Genomic DNA, 26,410 nt, shown 5'->3' with positions numbered 1-26,410 from the left:
CAATTCTGACTTAGCCAAGTTCACCTCCAGATCAGACAATGTAAACAACACAGGTAGCAGAGATGGTCATGGTTGGCCTCAAAAATACTGAAATGTCATCTGAATATAACAAATCAGAGATGCTAAGCCTGATTCCATTCTTGGGGACCACCAAAAAACTCAACAAAAAACCCTAGTGCACCATGGTAGAAATAATCTATATAGAGCCAACAATAACACAGATTAAAGAGGATAAGGGATCCCTTGATGTGTACCTAAAGCATTGCTGAAGAAACCCATGGGAGTGGATAACATTCACCAACAACGAAAAATGGACCGAGGATATGCATTAGGTGAGTCAGCCACACCATTTCTCTCCACACCTTCTCAGCAAAAAAATTAAGAAGCTCCAATTCACTTGATCGTAGGCTTTTTAATTTCCAACTTACAAATCACACCTGCCTCATTTGATCTTAGTCTACCATCAAAGCATTTGTTGGTATTAAGAACCAAATATCTACCTATTATTGATAAATGCATTTTGCGAGTTGGAATTTGTTTTTATAAGTAATTTTATTAGAGACAAATGTATAGGCGATGTCCATGTACACAACAAGTATACAACAGAAAACACCTAAATACATTCTAGGAAACAGAAAGCGATAGAAGAAAATATGAACAGAAGTTCCGTTAATCACTAAAGCAAAAAACTGAAACAACAAAGAGTGCACAAAGAAATCCCAGAATTGCTCCAAAGTATGCTCCTTGTCATTAAAACACTGCTCATTCCTTTCCATCCAAATGCACCACATAAGACACAAAGGAACCATCTTCCAAGCCGCATCCACTTGAGAACAACCATGGAACCCGTTCCAATATGCAAGAAGATCAACCACTCTCAAAAGCATCACCCAAGCCCAACCGATTCTACAAAAAATGCCATCCCCCAAAGCCCCTACACCACCACACAATTCAAGAGTAGATGATCCACGGTTTCCCCATTCTTTTTACACATGAAACACCACTCCATAAATATAATACCCTGCTTCCTTAAATTATCCAACCTCAAAATTTTTCCAAGAGAGGCAGTCCAAATGAAAAAAGCAACTTTGGAAGGCACGTGAGATATCCAATACACTTCCAAGGAAAAGGAGGACCATTATCGAAAGTCAAAAGCGTATAGTACAAACGAACAGTGAACATTTTACACCTCTTGGACTTCCACAACATCCTATCCTCATCATTACCACCAAGCCTCAGACTATAAAAAGCTGATGAAGGCTGAAACTTCATCAATCTCCCAATCCTGAACAGCTCTAGTTAAGCAAATATCCCACTGAATCGAGCCATTAGAACAACAAAGCAAATCAGATACAGCAGCAAATTAATCTGAAGCCAAACGAAAGATAGCCGGAAACACACTATTGAAGGCTTGATCACCACATCAAATGTCGAACCAAAAATGGATCCTAGATCCCTCTCCAACAGCATAACTAACATGACTAACAAAACTGTCCCAGCCCTTTCTAATGAACTTCCAAAAGACCCACGCCATAAGCTCCCCGAACTTCATTATAACGACAACCCCCACCCCCCCTCCCCCTCCCCCCCTAACCCCCCAAGCGCTTCCAAACTTCCGATCAATGACTTCTCTCCAAAGCAACTCTCCCTCCGATTGATATCTCCATAGCCATTTCCCAAATAAAGCTTTATTAAAGATCATCAAATTACGAACCCCCAAACCTCCAACCGAAATAAGAGAACAAACTTTATTCCATCTAACAAGATGGAATTTCATTTCCTCTCCCATGCCACCCCATTAAAAAGCACGAAACAACTTCTCAATCTGGTTGATCACCCTACAGGCAAAGGAAACAACGATAGAAAGTAGGTGGGGAGATTGGAAAGGGTACTCTTGATAAGAGTAAGTCTGCCCCCTGCCGCTTCCAACCAACCACCCTTGCCTCAACTTTCACTACAACCCCATCCCAAATAGCACTAGCCTTAAAAGGCACCCCCAACAGAAGGCTCAAGTACTTCAGAGGTAAAGAAGCAATTTTACAGCCCAACAAACTTGCCAAACTGTCGATGTTATACACCACCCCCACCAAAACCAACTTCGCCTTTCTAAGATTCACCTTGAGGCCCGATATAGCTTCAAAACATAATAACACAGCCCTTAAGGCTTGAATCTTTGACCACGATCAGCATCACAAAAAATGAGTATCATCTGTAAAAAGAAGTTGCGAAAGTGTAATTAACCCATTAATAGCATTACCAACCGAGAAACCTGATAGAGACCCTCCCCCAACAGCTCCACCATCCGATCCAATGCCTCCATAATAATGACAAAAAGAAAAGGGGACAAAGGGTCCCCTTGTCTCAAACCACATGAGCTATGGGAAAAACCAGCACAGTTACCATTAACCAACACTAAGAAACGGGCAGTAGAAACACAATGTCGAAGCCCCAAGTTTCTTGGGAATGAGATAATGAAAGTAGCATTGAGTGATTTTTCAAACTTTTTAAAGGAAAAAAACTCCTGAAAAACCCGCATCACATCGTCTTTCACAATCTCCCAACAAACTTGAAAAAAGGCCATTGAAAATCCATCCGGGCCAGGAGCTTTGTCTTTGACCATCCCATTAACCACCTGATAAACCTCATCTTCATCAAACGGCCTCTCCAACCAAGTCGCACTAAGAGGATCAAGAGAATAAAAAACCAACCCATTAATTTTAGGCCTCCAGGAAGCTAATCCGGTGAAAAGACCTTCATAATAATGCACAATAAGGTCCTGAATCTCAGGTGGAGATGAAATCGCACAACCATCAGAGTGAAGCATCTCAATAGCATTGTTCCTCTGGTGTGAGTTGGCCGTTCTATGAAAGAATTTAGTAAATGTATTCCCCCCCCTCCCCTTTCAACCAAAAGCCCTCGATTTTTGCCGCCAATAAATTTCCTCCATCAACAACACCCTCTCGAGTTCAGCCACTACTATTTTTTCTCAAAAGGACCTCCTCAGAAGGAATCCCATGCTCCTCCCCAGACTCCAAATCCTGCAACTCCTCCATGAGAGAATTTTTATGCTCATTAATATTTCCAAAACCTTCTACATTCCACATCTGAGGAGGTGGAAATAATCGTCAATAACACAAATTTTAGTCTATTTGCAAGAAATCTAACCAAAATCTTATAAACACCATCTACTAAACTAATAGCTGAAAATCCTTAACAACAGCCCTAGGCTTCTTTGGAATAAGGGCAATGAGACCTTGAGGCTCTTCTCAAAGTTGCCTCTTGAGTGAAACTCAAGCAACACCTTCATAACTTCCTCCTTCAATGCATACCAATATGTTTGGAAAAAGCCATGGAGTAACCATCTGAGCCTGGTGCATTATCTCCATTTAGGGCTTTCACCAACCCCCATTCCTAGCTTTCCTCAAATGGTCTTACCAACCACATGGCCTCATCCTTTTTTGAGGATGCAAAAGAAACTGCATACAACTTAGGCTGCCAATTCGGTGTACAAATTTTATAAAAACTGCACAATTCGAGGGATTAGAAGAAATTGTTCATCAACAAGGAGCTAATGGGATTATTTCTTCTACAAGAGTTTGCCACCTGATGAAAGTACTTTGTATATTTATCCACTTCTTGTAACTACAAGGCCCTCTATCTGTATATTTATCCACCTCTTGCAACTACAAGGCCCTCGGATCTATCTCCAAAATGCTTTATAACAGATGTCCTTTGCAGCTCACTGATAATCTCTATCTCACTTGACCCCTCTTCCTCAAACAATGGCCTCTCCTCAATCACCTCGCAGCCTCTTAGCTCTTCAGAAAGAAGTTGCATCTTTTTTTCCAATATTCCAAACACCTCTTCATTCAAGACGCAATAAGCTTTTAGAGTTTTTAGGTTTTACATGCCAAAGTATATATTTTTAGCCAAATATTTTCAAACTTGAAAGATCCTTTTCCACCATGAACATCCCCACAATCTAAAAGAAATGAAATCAGGGCAAAGTTTATCTAATAGCCTCTGAGACAATAAAAAGGTGTTCTTACCAATCGGAAATTGAAAATCAATCCAATCCAGAACAACCATGAATGCCTCAGTTATTAGACCATGTGAAAGCTCATCCCACCAGCAACATATCAACAAGGTTTTTCTCAAATATAAAATTAAGAAAACTCCATCATATATGGACATAAACAAGCTGAACCCTCTTTTTTGCTAGGAAAACAAGTTACACTAAACCACCCCCAATACACAAAGGCATGTTCCACCAACTCATGAGACAAGCTAGCTCATCCCAAAGAAACCTTCGCACATTGTCACAATTTGGCCCATATACCATAGCAAAGGCCCACTCAAACTTGTTTTCTACATTCTGAAAGCATGCAATAGAAAACTTACCAACAAATATATCATTTTTTCCACCACCCTTCCATCCCACATCAGCAAAATATCCCCCCCCCCCCCCCACCTTCCTCCCGGCACGCGCGCTAGAGAAGGCATCTACTAAATACAACTAGGGCTATCAATTGCCGACACAACCCATGAATTTGATGCAAACTCAATGCAAAATTAGTGGCTTAGATTTGAGGGGTCTGGCCCATTTGATTAAATAGGTCGAGTTAGGGTTGACTAAAATATGACCCAAACTCGATACTCAAACCCAACATGCGACATTTAGTTGACAATTGTTTTCAAAACTTATGAACCTAACACGAACTCAACACAAAATTAGGTTTTAGGGTTAAGGGATTTTGGTTGACTCATATAAGACCCGAACCCGACACGACAACACAATCTACCAGCCCTAAATACAAGCAACACCAACCTACAAGTTGACCAGTCCAAAACTTGCGAACGACTCCGCAAGACTGGCTTCAGGTTCGTTTCCTAAAAATAAATGATATCCACATTCCAATTTCTAAGTAAATACCCAACTTGAACGCACTTTCCTCTTCATCTAATTCTCCAACTTTCCAGGATAAAATATTGAGCTTCAAGACTAAGCTTGAGAGCCCTTCCCCTTAGCACAACTACGACTTTTCCTACCACTCTTAACATTATAATTAATGAAATACGGTAGCCTCTTTAACTCTTCTTGAAGCTTTTAACCCAATTTAGAGCTGCATGACATATCTTTCAAGTCTCTATTTCACTTCAATAGCTACAAACAAAGCAGTAAGTTCCTCCTTTCTTAGGCCTCGTTTGTTTTCACAAACCATCTCATCTCATCTCATCATTACAACTTTTCCAAACTCCCACACAAAATACAATAAACAATTCAACTTTTTAAAATCTCAAAACAAAAATCATATTAAAAAATTATATTCTAACAATATTTTATTCAACTTTCATCTCATTTCATCTTATCCAATTTCTATGATGTGTACGCTGGCCGAAGATACTTGCAGTGTTAGTTCCTTCACATGGTTCTTTGTTGTCTCGGTGGTAGGTTGTTTCCCCCACTAAATTGACTTGTGGTCATTGACCGGCTCTATTGTTACTATCTTGGGTTTCATTGGCATGGTCCGAGTGTTGTCGGCAATTTTTCAATAAGATTTGAAGACAAAGATCCTGTTTGGTTGTGCATGCAAGGCGTTTGCTATCCAAGATAAGGCAGCTCAAACCAAGACGTCTATCGGGGCATGTAACACCCCGTATTTTAGTGTATTTTTATTGAAGGATTATTTTTAATAATTCAAAAATATTTTTCTCTTGTTTTAAAATTATCGGATATTTTTAGATAGTTTATTTTATGATCTTTAAATTGTGAAAATTAATTTGAGATATTTTCTTAATATTTATTATTGTGATGCATTTAAACTGTTCTTTATTTTAAATTAATTGATTGTTGGATTTAATTATTTTATTTTCATTTTATCATTTTCGTTGGATCATTTTCTGTGACCCAAAATGTGAAGATTGGACCTCATTTCTTTTCCCCACTTTTCTTTTTCCTCTTTTCTTTTTCTTTCTCCTCTTTCCTCTTTCTTTTTTCTTCTTTTTCTTTTTCCCCCCAGCTCTCTCTCCCGCGCGCGACGTCCCTTTCCTTCTCCCTTCCCCATGCGTCCGTGTCTTCCTCACCCAACCCACCGCTGTCGCGCCGCCGTGTGCTACACCGCCCAGCCCAACCTCTCCCCCACCGGCCGGCGACCCTTCCCCGTAAATCCCCCCTATCGCGCCGCCGTTAGCCTCCACGAACCGCCCAAAGCCACGGCCTTCTCTTCGTTCCAGCGCCGCCGTCGCGCCACCTCCGGCCACTATTTCTTCACCACTTTATCCTCGACCTCATAGCAACCCAATGGACCCAACCTCAGCTCCGATCCGTCACCGGTGAAGCACATCCAACCCCATTTCCGATTTGGGTATTTTTGGTCTTCAACCACCCTTTACGCCGCCACTCACGGCAAACCACCACCACCATTGGCTTCACCGACCTCTCTAAGCCCTACCCTATCAATTTTGGGTCTTACTTTGTCTCCATTCAAAAGTGGATTTTTGAGGCCCACGGCCACAATGCATTTGGCACTGTTCTGTTGTTGTGTTGCTGTCTCTTGTACCTCCGTGATCCTCTGAAAATTATTATATAGCACTGTAAGTATTTTCTCAAATAACTTTCATGATTTAAATGTATTTTTGCACTAACTCATTTTATCTGTGAACTAGTTGGTTATGTCGGACTAAGTCCGAGGAGTTCGGGGGTCAGATGGATTGTGGACGGAGTTGTGTGTTTGGTTTGCATTGTTGGTTATTGTTATGGCGTTGTTCATGTACATGGCGTATTGGACGAATGATCATGTTTGTAAATGAAACTGGGTTTTCGTGTACATACATTCATGTTCATGTGTTTATTGAAAACTGGGTTTTTATGTGTTTATTTGAAAATTGAATTTTCATGTGAAATGATTCTGTGTGTTTGAAATGACTGGATTGACTGGTTTGAGAAAAAGGAAAAGAGACTGTAGGGATGGTGGTAAGCAAGGATGGTGGTAGAGTCCCGCCTGTGATTCCCGCCTACGGTGCCCCCAATAGGGATGGTGGTAAGCAGGGATGGTAGTTGTGTCCCGTCTGTGATTCCCGCCTACGATGCACACGATAGGGATGGTGATAAGCAGGGATGGTGATATAGTCCCGCTAGTGATTCCCGCCTACAATGCTCTGATAAGTATTCATTGTGTGTGATAAATATTTATTATGTGGAAAGGAACTGTAGGGATGGTGGTAAGCAGGGATGGTGGTAGAGTCCCGCCTGTGATTCCCGCCTATGGTGCACGCGGTAGAGATGGTGGTTGTGTCCCGCCTGTGATTCCCGCCTACGGTGCACGCAGTAGGGATGGTGGTAAGCAGGGACGGTGGTAGAGTCCCGCCTGCGATTCCCTCCTACAGTGTCCGATAAATGGTTTGTTTTGTGTGAGTCATTTTCTGGAAAAATGACGGACTATGTTTTTGGGCCAAAATGAGATTTTGGCGTGTGTTGGAAATAATCATTTTTGGGGAAAAATGGTGTTTTATGGCTAAGTGGATTTTGTTGTATGAATGCATGTTGGTTGCATTAATATGTTTTTATCCCGAGAGTTGTTTGGTTTATACTTACCTGTGGTACCATTTTATGGTATCGCAGATTTTGATGCAGATGAGGATGACGAGCCTTAGCTTGGCTCCGTTGGTGGAGTGATCTAGGATTGCTCCTGTTTATCGAGTTTTGTTTTTATCAATTTATGTATTGCCTTTGTAATATATTTGGGATGACTGTATAACTCTTTAAAGGTAATTTGTTTTGAATATTTGTATTTAAACTTTTGGTACTTAGATGACTTATTTATATTATCCGCTGCGATTTTTATTGTACAATTTTGCATGTTGCATACACTTGAGCACATTTTGTTGGGATGCGTGACCCGTGTTGTCATCATCCTGACGTCACAATTCTCTTATTTTTGTACGTGGGAGTCGGGGCATCACAGGGCAGCCCAACCAGCCTAGATCTAATATTTTGCTAGGTTCTCAAATTGACCTGATACATAATCAGGCCAACCGGATATCAGTTGGTGTGACTCGAATCTGGTGATTCATTTAGTGTGGCTCAGTTTTTTCGGAAAGTTGTGGTTGGTATTCCATTTTTCGGTGTGTTTTGCCATATTTTAGCCACTTCAGGTCAGTTTTCAGTATTTTTTGGCTGGTTCTGGAGGGAATTTATTGTTTTCCTGCCAGTGCGTCAGTATTTTGGATAGTTTTGCTCTATATACATCATATTTGACTGATTTGCTTCAGTTTAGCCGTTTATAGCCTATTTCATTGCAATTTATGGTGCTTTCTTCTCATTTCAAATGGTGTAATGTGGGCAATTGTCAGTTGCATCGTGTTGGATGGTGATTTACATTATTCCAGCTTATTTGCCGATATTGTTACTCTTATTGGTGATTTGTATTACATTATTGCAATTAAATCAGAACTTGTTATGTCAACTACCTTAGCTAATAATCCTATGACTTCCATGAAATTAAATAGAAGAAATTATGTTTATTGGGCAGGATCAATGGAAGTATTTCTCAAATAAAAATGCTTTATATGGTCTCAAGTAATCTCTAAAAGCATGGTTTGGAAACTTCTCGAGGCAATTTTGAAGTTTGGTCTCTAGTGATGCCAAACAGATCATTCGAAATTTCGTTTACATTCCGATGCAGATTATATTCTTCTTGTGGTAGATGATATTGTTATAACTGGAGATGATTCAAGAGGTATAGCTAAATCGAAACAATCTCTGCAGCAACAGTTTCATATGAAGGATTTGGGAAAACTTCGATATCTTCTGGGGATTGGAGTGGCTAGATCTCAAGCAGGTATTCAAAGAGAGCATGTGCCTGATTTGTTAAAAGAGACAGATTATGAGTGCTCATCCTGTTGATGTTCCTATGGATCCTAATCAGAAATTACTAAAGGATGAGGAATAATTATTTGAAGATCCTGGTAAATATCATAGAACCTTATATCACCAGACCTGATATTTCATATGTACTTGGTGCCATTAGTTAGTTTTTGGAGGCTCCTAGAACTTCTCACATAGAGAAAATGGTAGAAGGTTTTACTGATGCAGATTCGGCAAGCCCCCCATCTGTCCAAGAGATAAGCAAGCTACCTTAGGTTACTTGGAAAAGTGAAAAAAAAAAAAAAATTAGTGACAGTCTCTGCTGAAGCAGAGTACAGGGCAATGACTCATACTACTAGTGAGTTGGCATGGTTAACATTTCAATAGGAAATTGTGATAACCAAGCTGCTGTACATATTGCATCTAATCCATATTTTTCATGAAAGAATCAAGCATATTGAAGAGTTGTAATAAGGGTTAAAATAATATGTTAGCACGGGAATTTGTTACATGTGTAGTATAATTATTTTACTACAACATAACCTATATATATCAATAAGAGTTTGTGAGAGACAAAGTAAATTTGATGGCTTCCTTTTTCTTTACTTACTAATCTCTCAATGTCCTCAAACACATCACACGAGACTCCAGTGACATGATGGAATGTTCTGATTTTTAGCATGACCCAATTAGAAATTCCCGACTTCCCACTCTCCAATCAAAGGCACTTGGCCGGCAGCTTACAACACAATGGTTTCCCTTTATCGTCTATATTTGCCAAAAGAACTTGATTCTGCAGTCATTCTTTTGTCTTACTAAAGGTCCCTCCATACACCTACCCATTAAAGATAAATTAGAGGCCTCCCCAATTACTCGAGATATCCATATTCCCTCTGGACTTCAAAGTAGGAGTCTAAAGCCCATGTCTCTTTCTGCTCGCTAACTCCATTCCAAAGAATCAAAACCTGAAACGGGCTCTGTTTTATTTGGGTACAACCCTGGGACTGATGCCAAGGCTTCTCCTGAGACAAGGCTGCCCAAAGAATACCCCCCATGTGTCCAGACTCCAAACCCAACCCCACCCCCCCACCCCCCCGAAAAAAAAAAAAAAAAAATTTGAGAAGTGAAGTCACATTCTGCATATATAAAACAAACTTTTGTGAAAACTGCTAAAGTTGATACCGAATGCAAACAGTTGAAAAGAGATGCAAAGAGGGTGGATAACACAAATCTTGACTCATAAAAAAAAAGTAAACAAGGTAAACAAGCTTAACAAAAAATGATGACCAAACAAGAAATAAAATAAAAAAGAAAACTTTGATCAGATAAACACTCACCTCAGCTTTTCGAATCATTTAAGAAATCACCAATATAGCCTGCACCAAGAGACATGAGGCTCAGCTTGCAATTTCTTCCTTCACCAAAACTTCAATTCTATTTGCCCTTCTTGAAGCTCTCCGTTTGGCTTGAATTTGGCGTACATATTCTGCCACTAGAACATGGAACTTGGGAGCAAGCTTACTCGATGAGGAAACATTCAGACCCGCCTTCTTCAAAGCCCTTGTGACATGCTTCTGGGCCTTTTGGAAATGGACACTACAAAGAGAAGGAATGGTGGATCTCAATATGGGCTTCCCACATGTTATAGGTCCAGCCTGAGCACTACATATTTTGAAAAAGCAAAAACAAAGGATCAATTAATAAGCCAGTTGAGAATACAATCTATGCACTTATTGGAAGAAATAAAAAAGAAAACTCAATCTCTACCACTCACAACTGAAAATGCAAAAGTTGTGAATTGCCTCACAATAGACTTATGCAATAAAACTTAACTGGTGCCGACTAGTGATCTTCAAAAACTTCTAAGGTCATTTTTTACAACTGTAATTCCAATTTGTGGAATGGAATGCTAAATTTAGATGTTAGCTAACACGTGGAAGTCAATCATAATAAGCTAAAGTGAGCTCTAGAACAATTTTGAAAATGTTTCTCAAACATTCCGATTTCTGCAAAGAATTCGCTCATTATGTGGTGTATAAAAATATTATTAGGTGGCACATACCATATTTTCGGGCCTCTGGAAGAATCCTTAAAAGTATTTTTTTCCTTTTGGGTTCGTAGAAGAATCCTTAAACTCTGAACCACTTTTTTTTTTTTTTTTTACAAGTCTGAACCTCTTTTTCACAACCTATTATATGATCTGAATTTAATTTTCCAAATGAGAGTACTAAAATATTAAAATTGAAATTATCAATTTTTTTATCGGTAAACAAATTTTATTCATCATAAAAATAGACAAAGGCCTAAGTATACGGAACATATACAAGAGCATCGTCCATGCATGCTAGTTTAGTGATACAATGAATTGATGAAAAGTCATACCATTAAAATCAATTACAATCGACCAAGGACTAAAGTATTGAAAAATAGATTTCTAAGCTCATCCACTAACCGCTCTCGATCATCAAAACTTCTTTCATTCCCCTCCCTACTAGTACACCACAATAGACACATTAGAAAAATCAACATCTTCCATACTGTTGCAACCTGAGAGTTGCCCTAAATGCCTCTCCAAGAAGCTAGGAGGTCGATACTTTCGATGATAAGGGCAAAAAATTTATATTACGCAATCATTACTGTTCCATCTTTATCAGCCAACTTCCCTCTTTCCATCTTTCCTTTCAGATTTTACCACTCTTCAAAGTTTCTTTAACTTTTTTTTGGATCCCCCATCACAGAGGAAACTGCTAGCACTAATGATGGTGTGAAAACACTTCCTGATGTCGAATTCCAAAAACCAGCGAGAGGTTCCCCACTCTTCTTTGATCCGTCTTAGGGCTAAGCAGCAGCCTTGACCCGAGCGGAAGTGCGACGTGTCTGGAAACTCGGGATCGTAAATGGATTCGAGGTTGGCACAGCGCTTTAGCTTTAAATAAATCTCGCTCGTCTGGTCTGCCCGGTCAAATCAGCTCTCCTGCTTGTTTACCCTTTTTAGCATCACCCAAGCTAGTCCCATCCGAGCAAAGAATTCATTCAACAAGATCATAGAAATCTCATAATGAAGAAATAGATGATCGATGGACTCTCCACTCTTTTCGTACATACAAGACCAATCCATGACCATGATGAGGCATTTACATTGGTTGTGTAGTGTGAGGATCTTCCCCAAGAAAGTCGTCCAAACAAAAAAATTGCCTTCAAGGGTGCCTTTGTCTTCCATATACTCTTCTATGGGAATGGATTTGTATTATGTGAGTTGATGGCTTGATAGAAGGAGCAGACTATGAACTTCCCTTAGAGGGGCGCCAAAAAATCTTGTCTTCAACTTCCCATATCATACGGGCAGAGTACACTAGATCACAAAACTTCGAAAAAGTGTCAACTTCCCAATCTTGTGCATCTCTGAAGAATGTAACGTTCCATTAGAGAGTACCATTGGATAGGATTAAGAGGTCTGCAATTAAGACTTCTTTCATTTTTGCCATGCCATAGAATTCCGGATAAGCTTCCTTGAGTGCCCTACTGCCACACCATCCATCATGCCAAAATTTGATTTTGGACCCATCACCCACCACAAAACAAATATGTGTGCCATCCTATTCTTATGTATTTCCATAGACCCACCCCATATGGCCTACTTACCTCATTCGAACACCATCAGCCCCATGGTTCACCATACTTCGATTCTATGACGACTATCCACAATGCTCCGTGTTCATTGTGGTGTCTCTATAGCCATTTACCAAGCAAAGCTTTGTTAAAAGATTGCAAGTTCCGAATACCCAATCCTCCTCCAAGAAAGGGGAGCACATCGTGGCCCATTTTACCAAGTGGAATTTAAACTCATCCTTCATCCCCCCCCCCCCCCCAAAAAAAAAAAAAAAAGAAAAAAAAAAATCCCATTGGTGTTTCTCCATGCAATAAGGAAGCGAAAACAATGATAGGAAATAGGTTGGCAAGGTTGGAAATGATACTTTTGATTAAAGTGACCCTACCACCTCTAGATACATACATCATTTTCCAACTAGCCAATTTCCGCTCCATTTTTTCTAGTACATCATCCCAAAGGGAGGCCCAGATATTTTGTGGGCAGCTGAGATATCTTGCATTCCAAAATGGAAGCCATGCTCTTCAAGCTCAAAACATCCCCCACCGAGACTACTAATTTAGCCAAGTTCACCTTCAACCCCCAAGCGGCTTCAAAGCATAAAAGGAGAGCCCTCAAAGCTTGAATTTGATCATGGCTGACTCCAAAAAAGATTAGGGTATCAACAGAAAATAATAGACTAGATATGTTAAATGAGCCGGTATTTGCCTCCCCTACTAAGAATCCGGATAAGACCCGCCCTCCAAGACACTTGAAATCATCTTGTTAAAAGCTTCCATTACAAAAACAAAAAGTAGCGAAGATAGAGGATCACCTTGTCTCAAGCATTATGAGCTTTTAAAAAATCCCTTTGGTGTGCTATTCATCAAGATAGAAAAACAAACAGTAGAGATACACTGTTTGATCCAAGAACACCATTATGTACCAAAGCCACATCTCTCGAGCATTTAAAGCAAAAATCTCCAATTGACTCTGTCATAGGCATTCTCCATATTGAGCTTGCACAAAAGCCTTAGCACTCCGACTTGAATCTACTATCCAAGGATTTGTTGGCAATAAGAATCGAGTCGAGGATTTGCCTACCTCGGACAAAGGCATTTTGGGACTTTGATATTAACTTATTAACCACCATGCTCAATCTATTTGGCAAAAATTTTGAAATGATCTTGTACATCCCACTCACCAAGCCAATGGGACGATAATATTTTACCTTTACAACGCCATGTTTTTTTGGAATAGAGCAATAAATGTTTTTTTGATAGGTAGAGCAATAAATGTTGCATTGAGACTCTTTTCAAACCTACCATTTTCATGAAAATCATGAAAGATCCCCACTTTTATCTTCTTTGATCACTTCCAACAAGTTTGGAAAAGAGCCATAGAGAAGCCATCTGGGCCTAGAGCTTTGTCATCCACCATGCTTCTTATCGCTTTCTTGATCTCCGTTTCTTCAAAAGGCCTCTCAAGCTGTCCTTGTTCTTGTGAATCAAGAGCATCAAAATTAAGCCCATCTAATCTCGGTCTCCAAGAGAAATGTTCTGAAAGCGGATTCTTGTAATGGTTGACAATGTGATCTATGATCTAGGTTTGGTTTGAAAAGGCTGCCCCATCAACCATCACCGTCTCTATGGCATTGTTTCTACTATGTGAGTTAGCCACCCGGTGGAAAAATTTGGTGCATTTGTCCCCTTCAACCATAGTGCTCTCTCAATTTCGGTATCCAAAATATTTCTTCCAATAGAGAGATCCTTTCGATATCCAGTCACTTGAGTTTTATGTGCCTTCTCCATTTCAAATAATTCCCTCTCCTCCTCCAATCCTTTGAGTTCCTCAAAGAGTGTACACTCGACCTTCCACATTGCCAAACACTTGCTCATTCCAAGCCTTCAAATCTTTCTTCAAAGACTTCAATTTACACACCATGATATAACTTGGGTTTCCATGTAATTGAAACCCACTTCAATTTACTTTAGATATCGAGGATTCCTTCTAATTTAAACCACATATTTTTGAACTTGAAGTAACTTGGCCCTCCATGAATACCTCCACAATCAAGAAAGATGGGAAAGTGATTTGAACACAACCTAGGGAGCCTCTTTTTTTTTTTTTTTTTTTTTATCAGTAAGAAAGAGATTTTATTAATCCATGTAATTAGACGAGGCTCAGGTACACAGGAAGTATACAAGAAAAGCCTAGTTACAAGCTAAGCGCTGCAAAAAGCAGCATAAAAGTCATTAAAATTTGTTCTATTCAATACAATAGATGATGCCCAAAGTAGCAATATATGAAAGAAAAAGTCCCTAAACCCTTCCGGTGAGCGCTCCCTATCCTCAAGCAACCATTCCTCTCATTCCATGTGCACCACATTAAGCATAAAGGCACCATCTTCCAAACAGCCGCGATATGCCAGTTGCCCCGAATACCTCTCCAACATGACTTGAAATCTATCACACTCCTAAGCATTAACCATGCAATGCCAAGCCTTGTGAATATTTCATCCCATACAGCCTTGACTACTTCACAATGAAGAAGGAGGTGATCCGTTGATTCACTATCATGTTTGCACATGAAGCACCAATCTATTATGTAGAGGCCACACTTTCTCAGCTTGTCAATAGTCAATATTTTCCCATGAGATACCAGCTAGCAAAAGAAATCAACCTTAAGGGGAGCATTACTCCTCCAAATGCACTTCCGAGGAAAGGCATTCAGGGAATGGGTCGATAATACCATGTAGTAGGATCTGACTGAGAAGTTCTTGTTCCACGTAGGTGTCCAAAGCAATCTATCCTCCCCATCTGTAGGTAAATTCAGCGCATATAATACGCTGTAAAAGTCAGCAATGTCTCCCATCTCCCAATCCTGTACAGCTCTAATAAATCTCACTGACCAATGAGTGGAATTAGAAGAGATGTCCATGCTATCATCCACTGAGGCATCCTTCTCTAACGCAATCCTATAAAGAGAGGGGAAAGCGTTCTTCAAAGCAACATCACCACACCAAATGTCGTGCCAAAATCTAATTTGAGTGCCCCTACCCACCTCGAATCTGCAATTAACAAGTCATCCCAACCATTGCAAATAAATTTCCAAACACCCACGCCATAAGCCCATCTTACTTCATTAGAGCACCAACCTCCCCATATGCTCCAATACTTAATATTAATAATGTTCCTCCAAAAAGCATCTCCTTCCCAATGATACCGCCATAACCATTTTCCTAAAAGGGCCTTATTGAAGGTTCTCAATTTTCTAATCCTCAATCCTTCGTAGGACAAAGGTGTACAGACTTTATCCCACTTAATCAAATGAAATTTTTTCGCATTCTCTAAACTAGGGTTGTAAGCCAGTCGGTCCACACCGGAGAAACAGACCAGACCGGCCTGAAGTTGAGACCAGTGACCGGTCGGTCTCGGTCCAAGAAATTCCATTTTTTCGATTTTCGGTCCGATCTCAAGGTGGGGTTTTCCCGAACCGGACCGACCAAATAGGAAAATATATTTTATATATATTATTTTATATAATAATTTTATAATTAATTATGTAATTTTCATCTAATCTATCACCATTAACAATATTAAATTTTAAAAATGTAATTACAAATTAATATTCTATTAATTAACTAATGTATATTATCAACTAACCTATCACCAATTCACCATTAACTAATTACTAACATCTACATCTATGATCTAATTAAATTTATTAGATAAGTTTTTTGTAAAATACCTAAATATAAAGCATGTATGGACAGGGACCTATGGATAATTCAATTATTTATGCTTCATATACAAAATGTAAAAAGTTTAATATAGCTCATTATGCATTAACTATCATAATATATTGACATAATCTAAGTTCGTAACAAATTAGCAATTAACATCATCAATATAATTATAATTAATTATTTTTTTAATGAGTTAGTTACATAATCCACATTAATAATTCACTTAATTTTACTTATCAAAAAAAATAATTCACTTAATTTTAATTTAATAATTTAAATAATTTTTTTATTAATTTATTTGAAAATAAAAATAAAAAATAATTGAGCCACACCAAATGGACAAACTAGACCAGACAGGACCGATCCGGTCCCTATGGATGTTCGGTCCGATCCGGGGAAAATGATGGTCCATCACCCCTAGACCAAACCGATTTACACCCCTACTCTAAACCACCCCACAAGAAATCACGAAAAATATTCTCCAATCTGTTCGCCACTCCCGTAGGCAAATGAAATAAAGATAGAAAGCATGTTGGGAGATTGGATAATGTGCTCTTAATTAATATGATTCTGCCACCTTTAGATAAGTAAATTCTCTTCCAACCCGCCAATTTGCATTTGATCTTCTCAACAATCCCATCCCACATAGCCTTGGATTTATGAGGGGCCCCCAAAGGAAGTCCAAGGTACTTCATGGGCAAGGATGACACCTTGCAGCCCATGATGGCAGCCAAGTCACTTAAATTATTAACCGAACCAACTGGAACTATTTCAGATTTTGATAGATTCACCTTAAGACCAAAGATAGCTTCGAAACAAAGCAAGAGAGCTCTCAAGGAACAAATCTGATTGGGTTCCGACTCATAGAAAATCAGCGTGTCATCAGCGAAAAGTAAGTGAGAGATTGATAGACTACCATGTGAGCAACCACCCACTAAGAAACCCAAGATGAAGCCCCTATTTACCATCCCTTTCAACATTCTACTCAGAACATCCATTACTAAAATGAAAAGAAGAGGGGATAAAGGGTCCTATTGTCTCAAGCCCCAAGAGCTATTAAAGAAGCCTTCAGGAGTGCGCTAACCAAAATAGAGAATCTGACTGTTGTAATACAATATTTCATCCACTGACACCATCTTGGCCCAAATCTGTACTTGCCAAATATATACACCAAGAAATCCCAATTTATATGGTCAAAGGCTTTCTCCATATCCAATTTACATAAGATACCTGGAATGCCAGCTTTGACTCCTCTCCTAGCATTCATTAGCGATGAGGACCGAGTCTAGTATTTGTCTTCCTTTTACAAAAGCGTTTTGGGACTTCAAGATGATCCTCCCCATGACTTCGCTCAACCGCTTGGCTAGAACTTTAGAGATGATCTTGTAAACCCCACTCACCAAACTTATAGGACGGAAATCTTGCAACTCCACTGACCGTGCCCTTTTAGGAATAAGGGCAATAAATGTGGCATTAAGGCTTTTCTCAAATTTCATAAAAGAATGAAATTCGAGAAAGACCTTCATGATGTCCTCCTTGACAATGTCCCACTAGCCTGGAAGAAAGCCATTGTGAAACCATCTGGGCCTGAGGCTTTGTCCTTGTCCATCCTTTTTAGCACACTAAGCACCTCCTCTTCGAACAATCTCTCCAACCAAGTTGCACTCGATTGATCAATAGAATAAAAAACCAACCCATCTACCTTGGGTCTCCAATGATGTTGCTCCTTCAGAAGCTTATCATAAAAGTGGACAATGTGATCCTTGATAGTGACTCTATCCGAAAGAACCCTCCCTTCCAAATGAAGAACCTCGATGGCATTGTTTCTTCGATGGTAATTAGCTACTCTTGTGGAAAAACTTTGTGCTCTTGTACCCCTCCAGGAAATCTCCTCCATAAGTGTGATCTTTTCCAGCTCAACTACTACAACGATTTTCCTTGCTTTGTCATCATCTGCGAGGACCCCATCCACCTCTTTTTTATCAAGATGCTGCAGTTCATGAAATAGATTATTCCGCTGGTCATTAATGTTCCCAAATACTTCCATGTTCCATTTTCTCAGATCATTTTTCAAGGCTTTAATTTTCCCGACTAAAACAAAACTGGGAGTGCCCGAGAATTGATATGAAGACCACCATGTTCTAATCTTGTCAGTAAACCCATCTACCTTTAGCCACATGTTCTTGAATTTAAAATATCTCTCTCTCTCGTGGAGACCCCCACAATCCAATAAGAGGAGAATGATCAGAGCAGAGCCTACGGAGTCGTTTTTGGCATAGGTTGGGAAAGTGGGCCACCCAAGAGGGAGAAACAATGAATCTATCCAACCTAGACCAAGCCCTCCCGTTAGACCAGGTATAATCTCCCCCAGCTAAAGGTAGATCAACCAAATCCAGCTCAAAAATTAAAGCTGAGAAATCAGTCATGGCTAAACCCGAGCTAGAGTCCCCCAACCTTTCACTCAAAAACCAAGTGATGTTGAAATCATCTCTGATACACCACGGGCCATCCCACCAACTGCACAAACCGACGATCTCATCCCAAAGAAGCTTTCTATAGCTGTCATTATTGGGCCCATATACTCCTACGAACCCCCACCCGAAACCATCTTCCACATTCATGAAAGAACAAGCTACCGAAAATTCTCCGATATTCCCCTCCACCAAATTTACTACTCTCTTGTCCCACATCACTATGATGCCCCCTGAAGCACCTTTAGAAGCAAGGCTAGTCCAACCCGCATAAGAACAATTCTACAAGTTACTTATTACATTCCTATCAATAAACCTCAGTTTAGTCTCCTGTAAACAAATAACGTCAGCCTTCCATTCCCTTATTAAGTTTTTCACTCTAAGGCATTTGCTCGGGTCATTTAGTCCCCGGAAATTCCATGAAAGGATCTTGGGCTTCATGGGACGTCAAGGTTCGCCCTGTCGTTGTGCCTCCCTCTACTGGCACTTCCCATGCATCATAATTTATAGAACAAGAAAGCCTCTTGAGCTCCCTTTCTTTTTTAGAGGCAGTCTATGAGGGGTTGTCCTGCTTCGATGGCAGTAAGGAGTGCTTTAAACTAATCCTCAAAACCCTTGCAAGAGATCCCTATGCAATGGCGAATTTCATCTATCTTCTTCAGGACCCAATCTGACTGTGAGCTAATCCATAGAGGCGCTAGAGGCAGAGAGCAAATAGGATTGGGTTTGTCCCCCGAATCCCCCAGATCATTAAAGGTAGCGATCTCTCCAGACTCCTTGCAAACTAATTATAAAATAGACCCAATTGATGACCCGTCATCTGAGAGTGCCTCATCTTTGGGAGTAGTCTCATCCTCTTTTCCAACATGCACAAAGCCCTGGAGGGGGTCTCAGCAGCTACCACCATAAATGACCCCTTGACATTAGAGTCTTCCTGGGTCATTGAGAGGGGACTGAGCCCTGGAAGAAGCCTTTAGAGGTGGAAGACGTGGACCAGCAGAAACTTCAAATCGAAGCAGCCCAGTTGAGGCCACCACCTCATCGCGACTGTTCATCCCCTCTGAGGCCGAGAGTTGTTCCAAGTTGTATACCGTAGGGACGGCAGTGGTCGGCGGCTCTATTTGTGTCAACGACGAGCTCCCAGTGGCCTAAGAATGGGCAGCAGCTTCATTTTGAACTAACACAACAATCGTCATCGCCTCTGTGCTTCTATTCTTCCCTGTCGTGGCCTGTAACTGGGCCCTACTTGGGCCCGCCGACGGCCGGCAGTTCTTTCTGTGTCGTTGACGAGGCGGTCGGCGCAACCACCGGAGGATTTGGGATTCTCAAGCCCGATACATATGAATCTCGGCCTGAGATGTTTCCTTAGCTCACCACTCAAAGACGAGCCTACATGATGTCTCTCCAACCGTCACGGGCCTAACCCCTGCAGTCCTTACAACATCATTTGCGAGCCCCTTTCTACTCGAGCCCAGCCCAGCCTTATCAGAACTCACCGCAGGCTCTCCATTCTTCATGAGCCCACTACCTTGACCCATAACCAAACTTAAGCTCAAGTCCACTTTCCTCTTCAACACGTTAATTTCCTCTGATATCCCTGACAATTGTGCTCTGACAGCCCACAGGATCCCTTCTACTTCCCCATCTTCGTACTATCGACAGAGGAACCCTCACCTCCCATGTCAGTCTATGGAAAAAGATGGGTAGCCGCAGGTGGGACAGGCATGCAGCCGTGATCTCCTACGTTGCTAATCCCTTTACCCTTCGACCAACTCCTGTCAGCCACCATAGCAGAGCTGCTCCCTGTCTAAGTACTCACCGGTAACCTCAGGACTAAAGCGTAGGTGGCACCTTTTGAGGGGAGAAACCTCCCTGCCTCCATCCCACTACCAGTCTCCCCTCCCCTTTGAAAGCCACCCTCTGTTCACACCCTACTTGCATTGGCAGCAACAGAGTCATAGAAGTCGGTAACCTTCTCAAGGTGGTAAGCAAAATCTTCCTAGCCACTGCCCTTCGAACCTTCAAGGACAATCATAAAGCCCCTCTTCTTGTCATTCCCAAGCTCTACCAAATGCAAGAAGCATCCCCTAGAGTTAATGTGACGTTGAATGGTGAGAACTCCATCACCCACCCTCATTTTTCTGAAGAAGCCTTCATGCCAACGAGAGTCTAGACCTTCTTCTACCATTTGTACCACCCATGAAGCCAACGTCCTACTTATGACAATAAACGTAACCATTCTACTGCTTCTCTCGATGATACGAATGCTATTGCCACCCACTTCCAAAAGAACAAAGGTTTTTGCTTCCACCATAAATTGCCTATCACCCGCCATCTTATTAACACTAAAAGAAAGACTACTAACAAAAGGTAAAAGAGTTGCCGACGAGAAGCATTGTGGGATAAGGGAGTTAGCTCTAGTGAGAGGCCCCGGAGGTGAGATTACTGACAAGCATGAGAATAGAGAAATTGTATGGAGAGAAATTGTACAGAGATGGTTGGTTCTTCACGCAAGCTCTAGGGAGTGTCTTTTGAACGAGATCCAGGTAATGTGCTTCCCATTCGAGTGATACAATGAATCTATCGATCCTTGACCAAAAGGGGTGTTCTTGGTTGCTTGACCAAGTGTAATAGCCACATGCAAGAGGAATATCTAATAAATATTTTTCATACATGAAGTTAGAGAAGTCTACCATTGGTGATTGAAGCTAGAGCCACCCGATCATTTACTCGTGAACCGAGTAATATAGAAGTCGGCACCAATACACCAAGGTAAGTCCCATATGCTACTTCGGCCTACCAATTCATTGCATAGTAAACTTCTTGCACGATCTAAGTTAGGACCATAAACACCTACAAAGGCCCACTGATATCCATCCACAACATTCTTGAACGAGCAAGCCACCATAAAATCCCCCATATCTTCTAGCATCAATCTCATAACACTTTTTCTATTTATATTTAGGTGTTCCACTTTTAGTCTTTTATACTTTTTTTTGTATTTGTGCCATATGCCTTTTGTGTTTTCTAATAAATTCTTCAATTAAATATCAAAAAAAGTTTGTAACACTACAAGATGACATAACACTTCACCCATGTCATGCTCAGTGTCGTAGATTTTAACATAAAGCTCATTGATCCGGGACAACAGAAAAGAATTTCAGGGGATTGATGCAAAATATAATGCTTACTCATATCTTGTGATTAGAGATCCTTTAAAGACTCCAAAACGAGAATTCCTCTTTTCTTTTTATAAGCAGAATTCCTTTAATAAAGAGTGAAAAACCTCTCAAAAGTCTGGTTATTCATTTACTGCTAACCCTCCCCAACCTCCAGGCCAGTAATGTGTATCATGATTCAACTCAAAAAAGAAGATTATCTAGTAATATAATATATTTACTTCCACATCAAGCTTAGTGTGTCAAATGCTATGCAATCCATGTTGGATATTATATATGCAGGAAATTATTGTAGGGGATATATCTCACTATTAAGTTTGTGATTCTCATCATGGTTTACATTTCGGCATTCCCAGCTACATTCAGAAAGCCTAGCCTCAGATAAACCAGTGATTAATACCCTCTTCTTTGAACCCAACAGACCTCCTTTACACATTTTTTAGTCCCTTTTACACAGTCTGGCAAGAATAAAACCTTGAAAGATTCAATCTTAAAACTCCCAGATGTGTGTGTGTGTGTGTGTGTGTGTGTGTGTGTGTGTGTGTGTGAGAGAGAGAGAGAGAGAGAACCACATAAATAATATGAAAAAAAAAACAAAGAAAAATCCAGTTAGAGCTAAGAATTAATAACATATACTAGAGTTTGAAATCAATTTGTTTATTCTGAAAAGAGTATAGGTTCAAATCGATTTTCATATATTCTATCAAAATCAGATGCTTCTGAAGAAGGAAGCCATTAGAGAACAAATAAACAACAATCTCAACCAAAGTAAACATAAACCACTAATTTTCATAACTCAGACATACATGAAAAGCGTGTAAAACCTGTCTCTCGTAACTCAGTGAAAGCATACCTACGAATTACCAAATACCAATTAAAGAATTAAATCAACCAAATTTTCCCAGATACATACATTAGTGCATCAATAATCTACCACAGTTGTGAATTATCAAGCGCCCATTACAGTATCAAGAAAAATAATTAAATATAACACGAAAGAGAGCTGATAAAAACCTCTTGATAACATAACTGCAAGCCTTGTAGAGCTTCTGCTTGGAATCAGAAAGGATGTGGAGATGGCAGAAGCTCGTCAATGGCATAGCCTTAAGCTTACACCCCACGAACACGCACCGCTGGTTGCATTTCAAGTCCAAACTCATATTGCTGCTGTTGTTGTTGTTGTTCTCACCACTGCCTTCGAGATGACCAGCTTCGATTTCTCTGTCGGAGACATGCTGTTGTTGTTCTTGCTTGAAAGGGCTGACACCGTACTCCCAGTAGTACTCTCTGAACTGGATCTTGAGCTCCTCCATGAGGGCCCAGTAGTGGCCCCTGTAGCATTTGGATAGCTGCTTGAGGTGGCGTGAGCGACGGCGGAGGAGCTGCTGGCGGGTGAGGTGTGAGGCGCGCGAGAGGGCGAGGTCTTCGGAGCTTGTGAAGAATCGGGTGACGGCGGCCGTATTGGCAGAGGGGTTAGGGTCTTGGGGGTCAGTGTGGGTGATGGGATTGAGGTTGACTGGGGTTTTCGGAGGTTTGGAAGATGACGGGTTTTGGTGCTTGGAAGCGGAAGCCATGGGCGAGAGAGAGAGAGAGTTCAACGAGACAGGAGAGAGGGTGTTGGGGCTGGCGATGGAGAGTTTATGCCATACTCCGAACTCATCTTTCTTTACTTTCCCATCGTTACAGAGTAAAGTTTCTATTTTAGCGGTAAACTTTAGATATGCCTTTGAGACCATATCGATTCCTCACTTCAACTTCCTCACTGATTTATCGGCAAATCGTCCGATTATTAGATATGACTTTTATAAGGGTCTTATTTGAAGATTTTTACAATACACGTATATGATATAATTTAATTTATAAAATTTATTTTTTAAATTAAATTATACTACATAAGGTGTGGTATAAAGACGTTTAAATATAATTATTTAATTATTTAATATCTTAAAATATAAAACAATTTTATAATATTAAAATTTATTTTTATTAAATTGAAAATAAATTGTAAAAGAGTTGTGCTGTATACTTTTTACGTTAATTAATGTATGGGTTAAATAGAGAATCACTCAGTTTGTTTCTTTTTTAAGGGCTCGTTTGTTTTCAGATATGATATGAGATGAGATGAAATTAAAGTTAAAAAGTTAAATGAAATATTATTAGAATATATTTTTTAATATTATTTTTGTTTTGAGATTTAAAAAAGTTAAATTGTTTATTTTATTTTGTGTGAGGATTTGAGAAAGTTATAATGATGAAATGAGATGAGATGAAATATTTACTGAAAACAAACGAGGCCTTAGTCCCATGAGTTTGAATTTTTCGTACAATACAATTTTGAATTTCAAGAAATTTATACGGAAATTTTGTTCAAACATGCCCTATGCTTTGGGTTACTAACTTACTTGGACAAACCTTTGTGCTTGGCAAGATTGGGAATGAAATTTTTTTGTTAGAAATTTTGTCATCGTCCTTTGTGGAATGGTGGTCTATCTGAGATTGTGGCGACATTTGTTAAAAACAATAAGAGAAAAAGTAAAGTAAAATGTAAAATTAATAATATACGACACAAGATTTACGTAGTTTGACAATTTATCTACGTCTAGAGAGTTGCAGAAGATTTTATTAAGATGAAAATTCAATACATAATAATGCAATACGATGGTCGTATGGAAATAATATAATATATATATATAATAATAAATCCTACTTAGCGAATAAATCTTACTTAGCAGGTCGGGTTGGGTCGGGTCGATTCAAGAGCTAAAAATGGATCCAAAAGCTTTTCCAGAGTGAAATCCCTAGAAGCCTCGTTGAAAATTCACTAAAAATTACAATGAATTCTTGTCAGATCGAGTCATCAAACCGGACTACCACAAAACAGAACCAACTTTACAGAGAAAGCTAAACACCATTTGTACAACAATGGACTTGTATACTTGGCAAAACAGTGGAGATGACTGGAATGCCCTTGGTGAAGCTTGTGTCAAAATCCCCAAGCCTGATCACTCCTATTCCTTCTTTGGCTTGCTCGTTCGAATTATAATCTGTCTAACACAAAAACTGATATGCTCATTGACTTCGTTGTACTCATCGGAAGTGGGTAATCATTAGAACATCTCAACCTTCGATTTATAGTGCCCGTAGATCAAATATTTTTCTTCAAATTTGTGGACCATTTTTTGTGCATTTTAGGTTAACATTATGAATGTGAGCCTTGCTTTTAATTTCTGTTAGCAACTGTTTGATACAATGTCAATATAATGTCTAGAGTATTTGGGCATGGCGACTATAGAAAAGCATATCCTTAATCAAGCAACTCAATGTTAAGCCAAAAGAGTGCCAAATCCAAATAAAATCCACATTGCTCTGATATCAGTCTATTAATTCCTATTGAGAGAAACTTGAATCAATTTCATGATCATTGATTTGGATAGGGGTGTAATCGGTCCAGTCCAGTTCGGGAGAGTCACGAATCGAAAATTTCAGTCTATTATTTTTTACGGACCGAACCGTTAGCTATCGGTCCAATTCGGTCTATAAACATTTTTTCATTGTATATACATGGTTAATAAAATTAAGTGATCTCTTTAATATTTTTATATATAGTTGATGAATATTAAATAATTTCATTGTATTTATGGTCAATGGCGATTCCATGGATGAAAAATATATAATTAACTTATACAACTACTATATAAAATAATATTATATATATAAAATATTTAAATATATATACATTCGGCGGGTCTCGGTCCAGTCCAAAAAAATACACCTCGAGATTGACCAATAAGACTATTGGTCCGATCGATTTTTTTGGTCCGGTCTAGTCCTAGATTTGGAGGTTTCTAATTTGGAGATTTCGAACAGAAGCACAATTTCGGAGTTTAGGGACTTTTATAATAAGGTTTCAAATTAGGAGAGACGGGTATATCAAGAGCTAACGTGCCTTGTGTGGACATTGAGGGCATTTTCAAAAGTTTTGTTTTTATTTTTTTAGTACGGTGCCACATGGCATGGATCTGGCTTGCCTCCTGTTAAGACTTTAACGGCCAGTATTGCATGTTGGCAAGCAAAATCCAACCATGTTAAGAATGTCCTTGCAATTTTAATAAAAATAAATTTAAAGAGACCATTAAGAATCTCCTTGCATTTGCTATGTTATTTATGTGTTTGTATATAAATATATTATTTATTATAAATACTAAAAAAATATAAATATCTTTGATACTAGTTACCATGTTTAATGAGTAAATAGACGGTTTTTATTATTATTAGCATGTTTAGTGGTTAAATAAATGATTTTATTTTTATATTTTTGTTGAAACAATTATAGTTGATGCAATGTGTTGGGCATACGAGAGTAAAGTTATTGCAAGTGCCAGCGTGTAAAAACATAACATAACATTGCATAAACGCTCACGTAGCTTAAGTAGCTTCCGTCAGTCGATAAGACTGAGAATAATAAAATCCAAAATAAAAAGTAAAGACAACATTTCAAAGAGAGCATTGAGAAAGATAACCGCCCAACACCCACCCTAGAAAGACATCGTCAATAGATGA

At 39.5% G+C, this 26,410-nt stretch overlaps 1 protein-coding gene and 1 long non-coding RNA gene across 4 annotated transcripts in view; one reads left to right on the top strand and one right to left on the bottom strand.

The window, feature by feature from the left end:
- Positions 1-23,576, bottom strand: part of LOC121246590 (INO80 complex subunit D-like) — a 33,333-nt gene extending 9,757 nt beyond the window's left edge. The window contains exons 1-3 of one of the 3 annotated variants that reach the window (XM_041144768.1): positions 22,865-23,570; positions 10,204-10,528; positions 8,999-9,112 (exon numbers count right to left, since the gene is read on the bottom strand). In XM_041144768.1, the coding sequence (XP_041000702.1) occupies positions 10,264-10,528; positions 22,865-23,424 (825 nt within the window). In that variant the 5' untranslated portion in view covers positions 23,425-23,570 and the 3' untranslated portion in view covers positions 8,999-9,112; positions 10,204-10,263. Of the gene's footprint in view, positions 1-8,998; positions 9,113-10,203; positions 10,529-22,864 lie in introns of all 3 variants that reach the window. The other 2 variants (XM_041144769.1, XM_041144767.1) reach the window with 2 other exon arrangements.
- Positions 12,219-12,444, top strand: LOC121246591. The gene is made up of 2 exons (XR_005937146.1): positions 12,219-12,260; positions 12,319-12,444. It is a non-coding gene; the product is annotated as an uncharacterized LOC121246591 (long non-coding RNA).
- Positions 23,577-26,410: the final 2,834 nt, after the last annotated feature.

The sequence above is a fragment of the Juglans microcarpa x Juglans regia genome, chromosome 1S (assembly GCF_004785595.1).
Source record: "Juglans microcarpa x Juglans regia isolate MS1-56 chromosome 1S, Jm3101_v1.0, whole genome shotgun sequence".
Lineage (NCBI taxonomy): Eukaryota > Viridiplantae > Streptophyta > Magnoliopsida > Fagales > Juglandaceae > Juglans > Juglans microcarpa x Juglans regia.
Note: the sequence above shows the minus strand (reverse complement) of the source record. Positions and strands in the feature narration are given on the sequence as shown.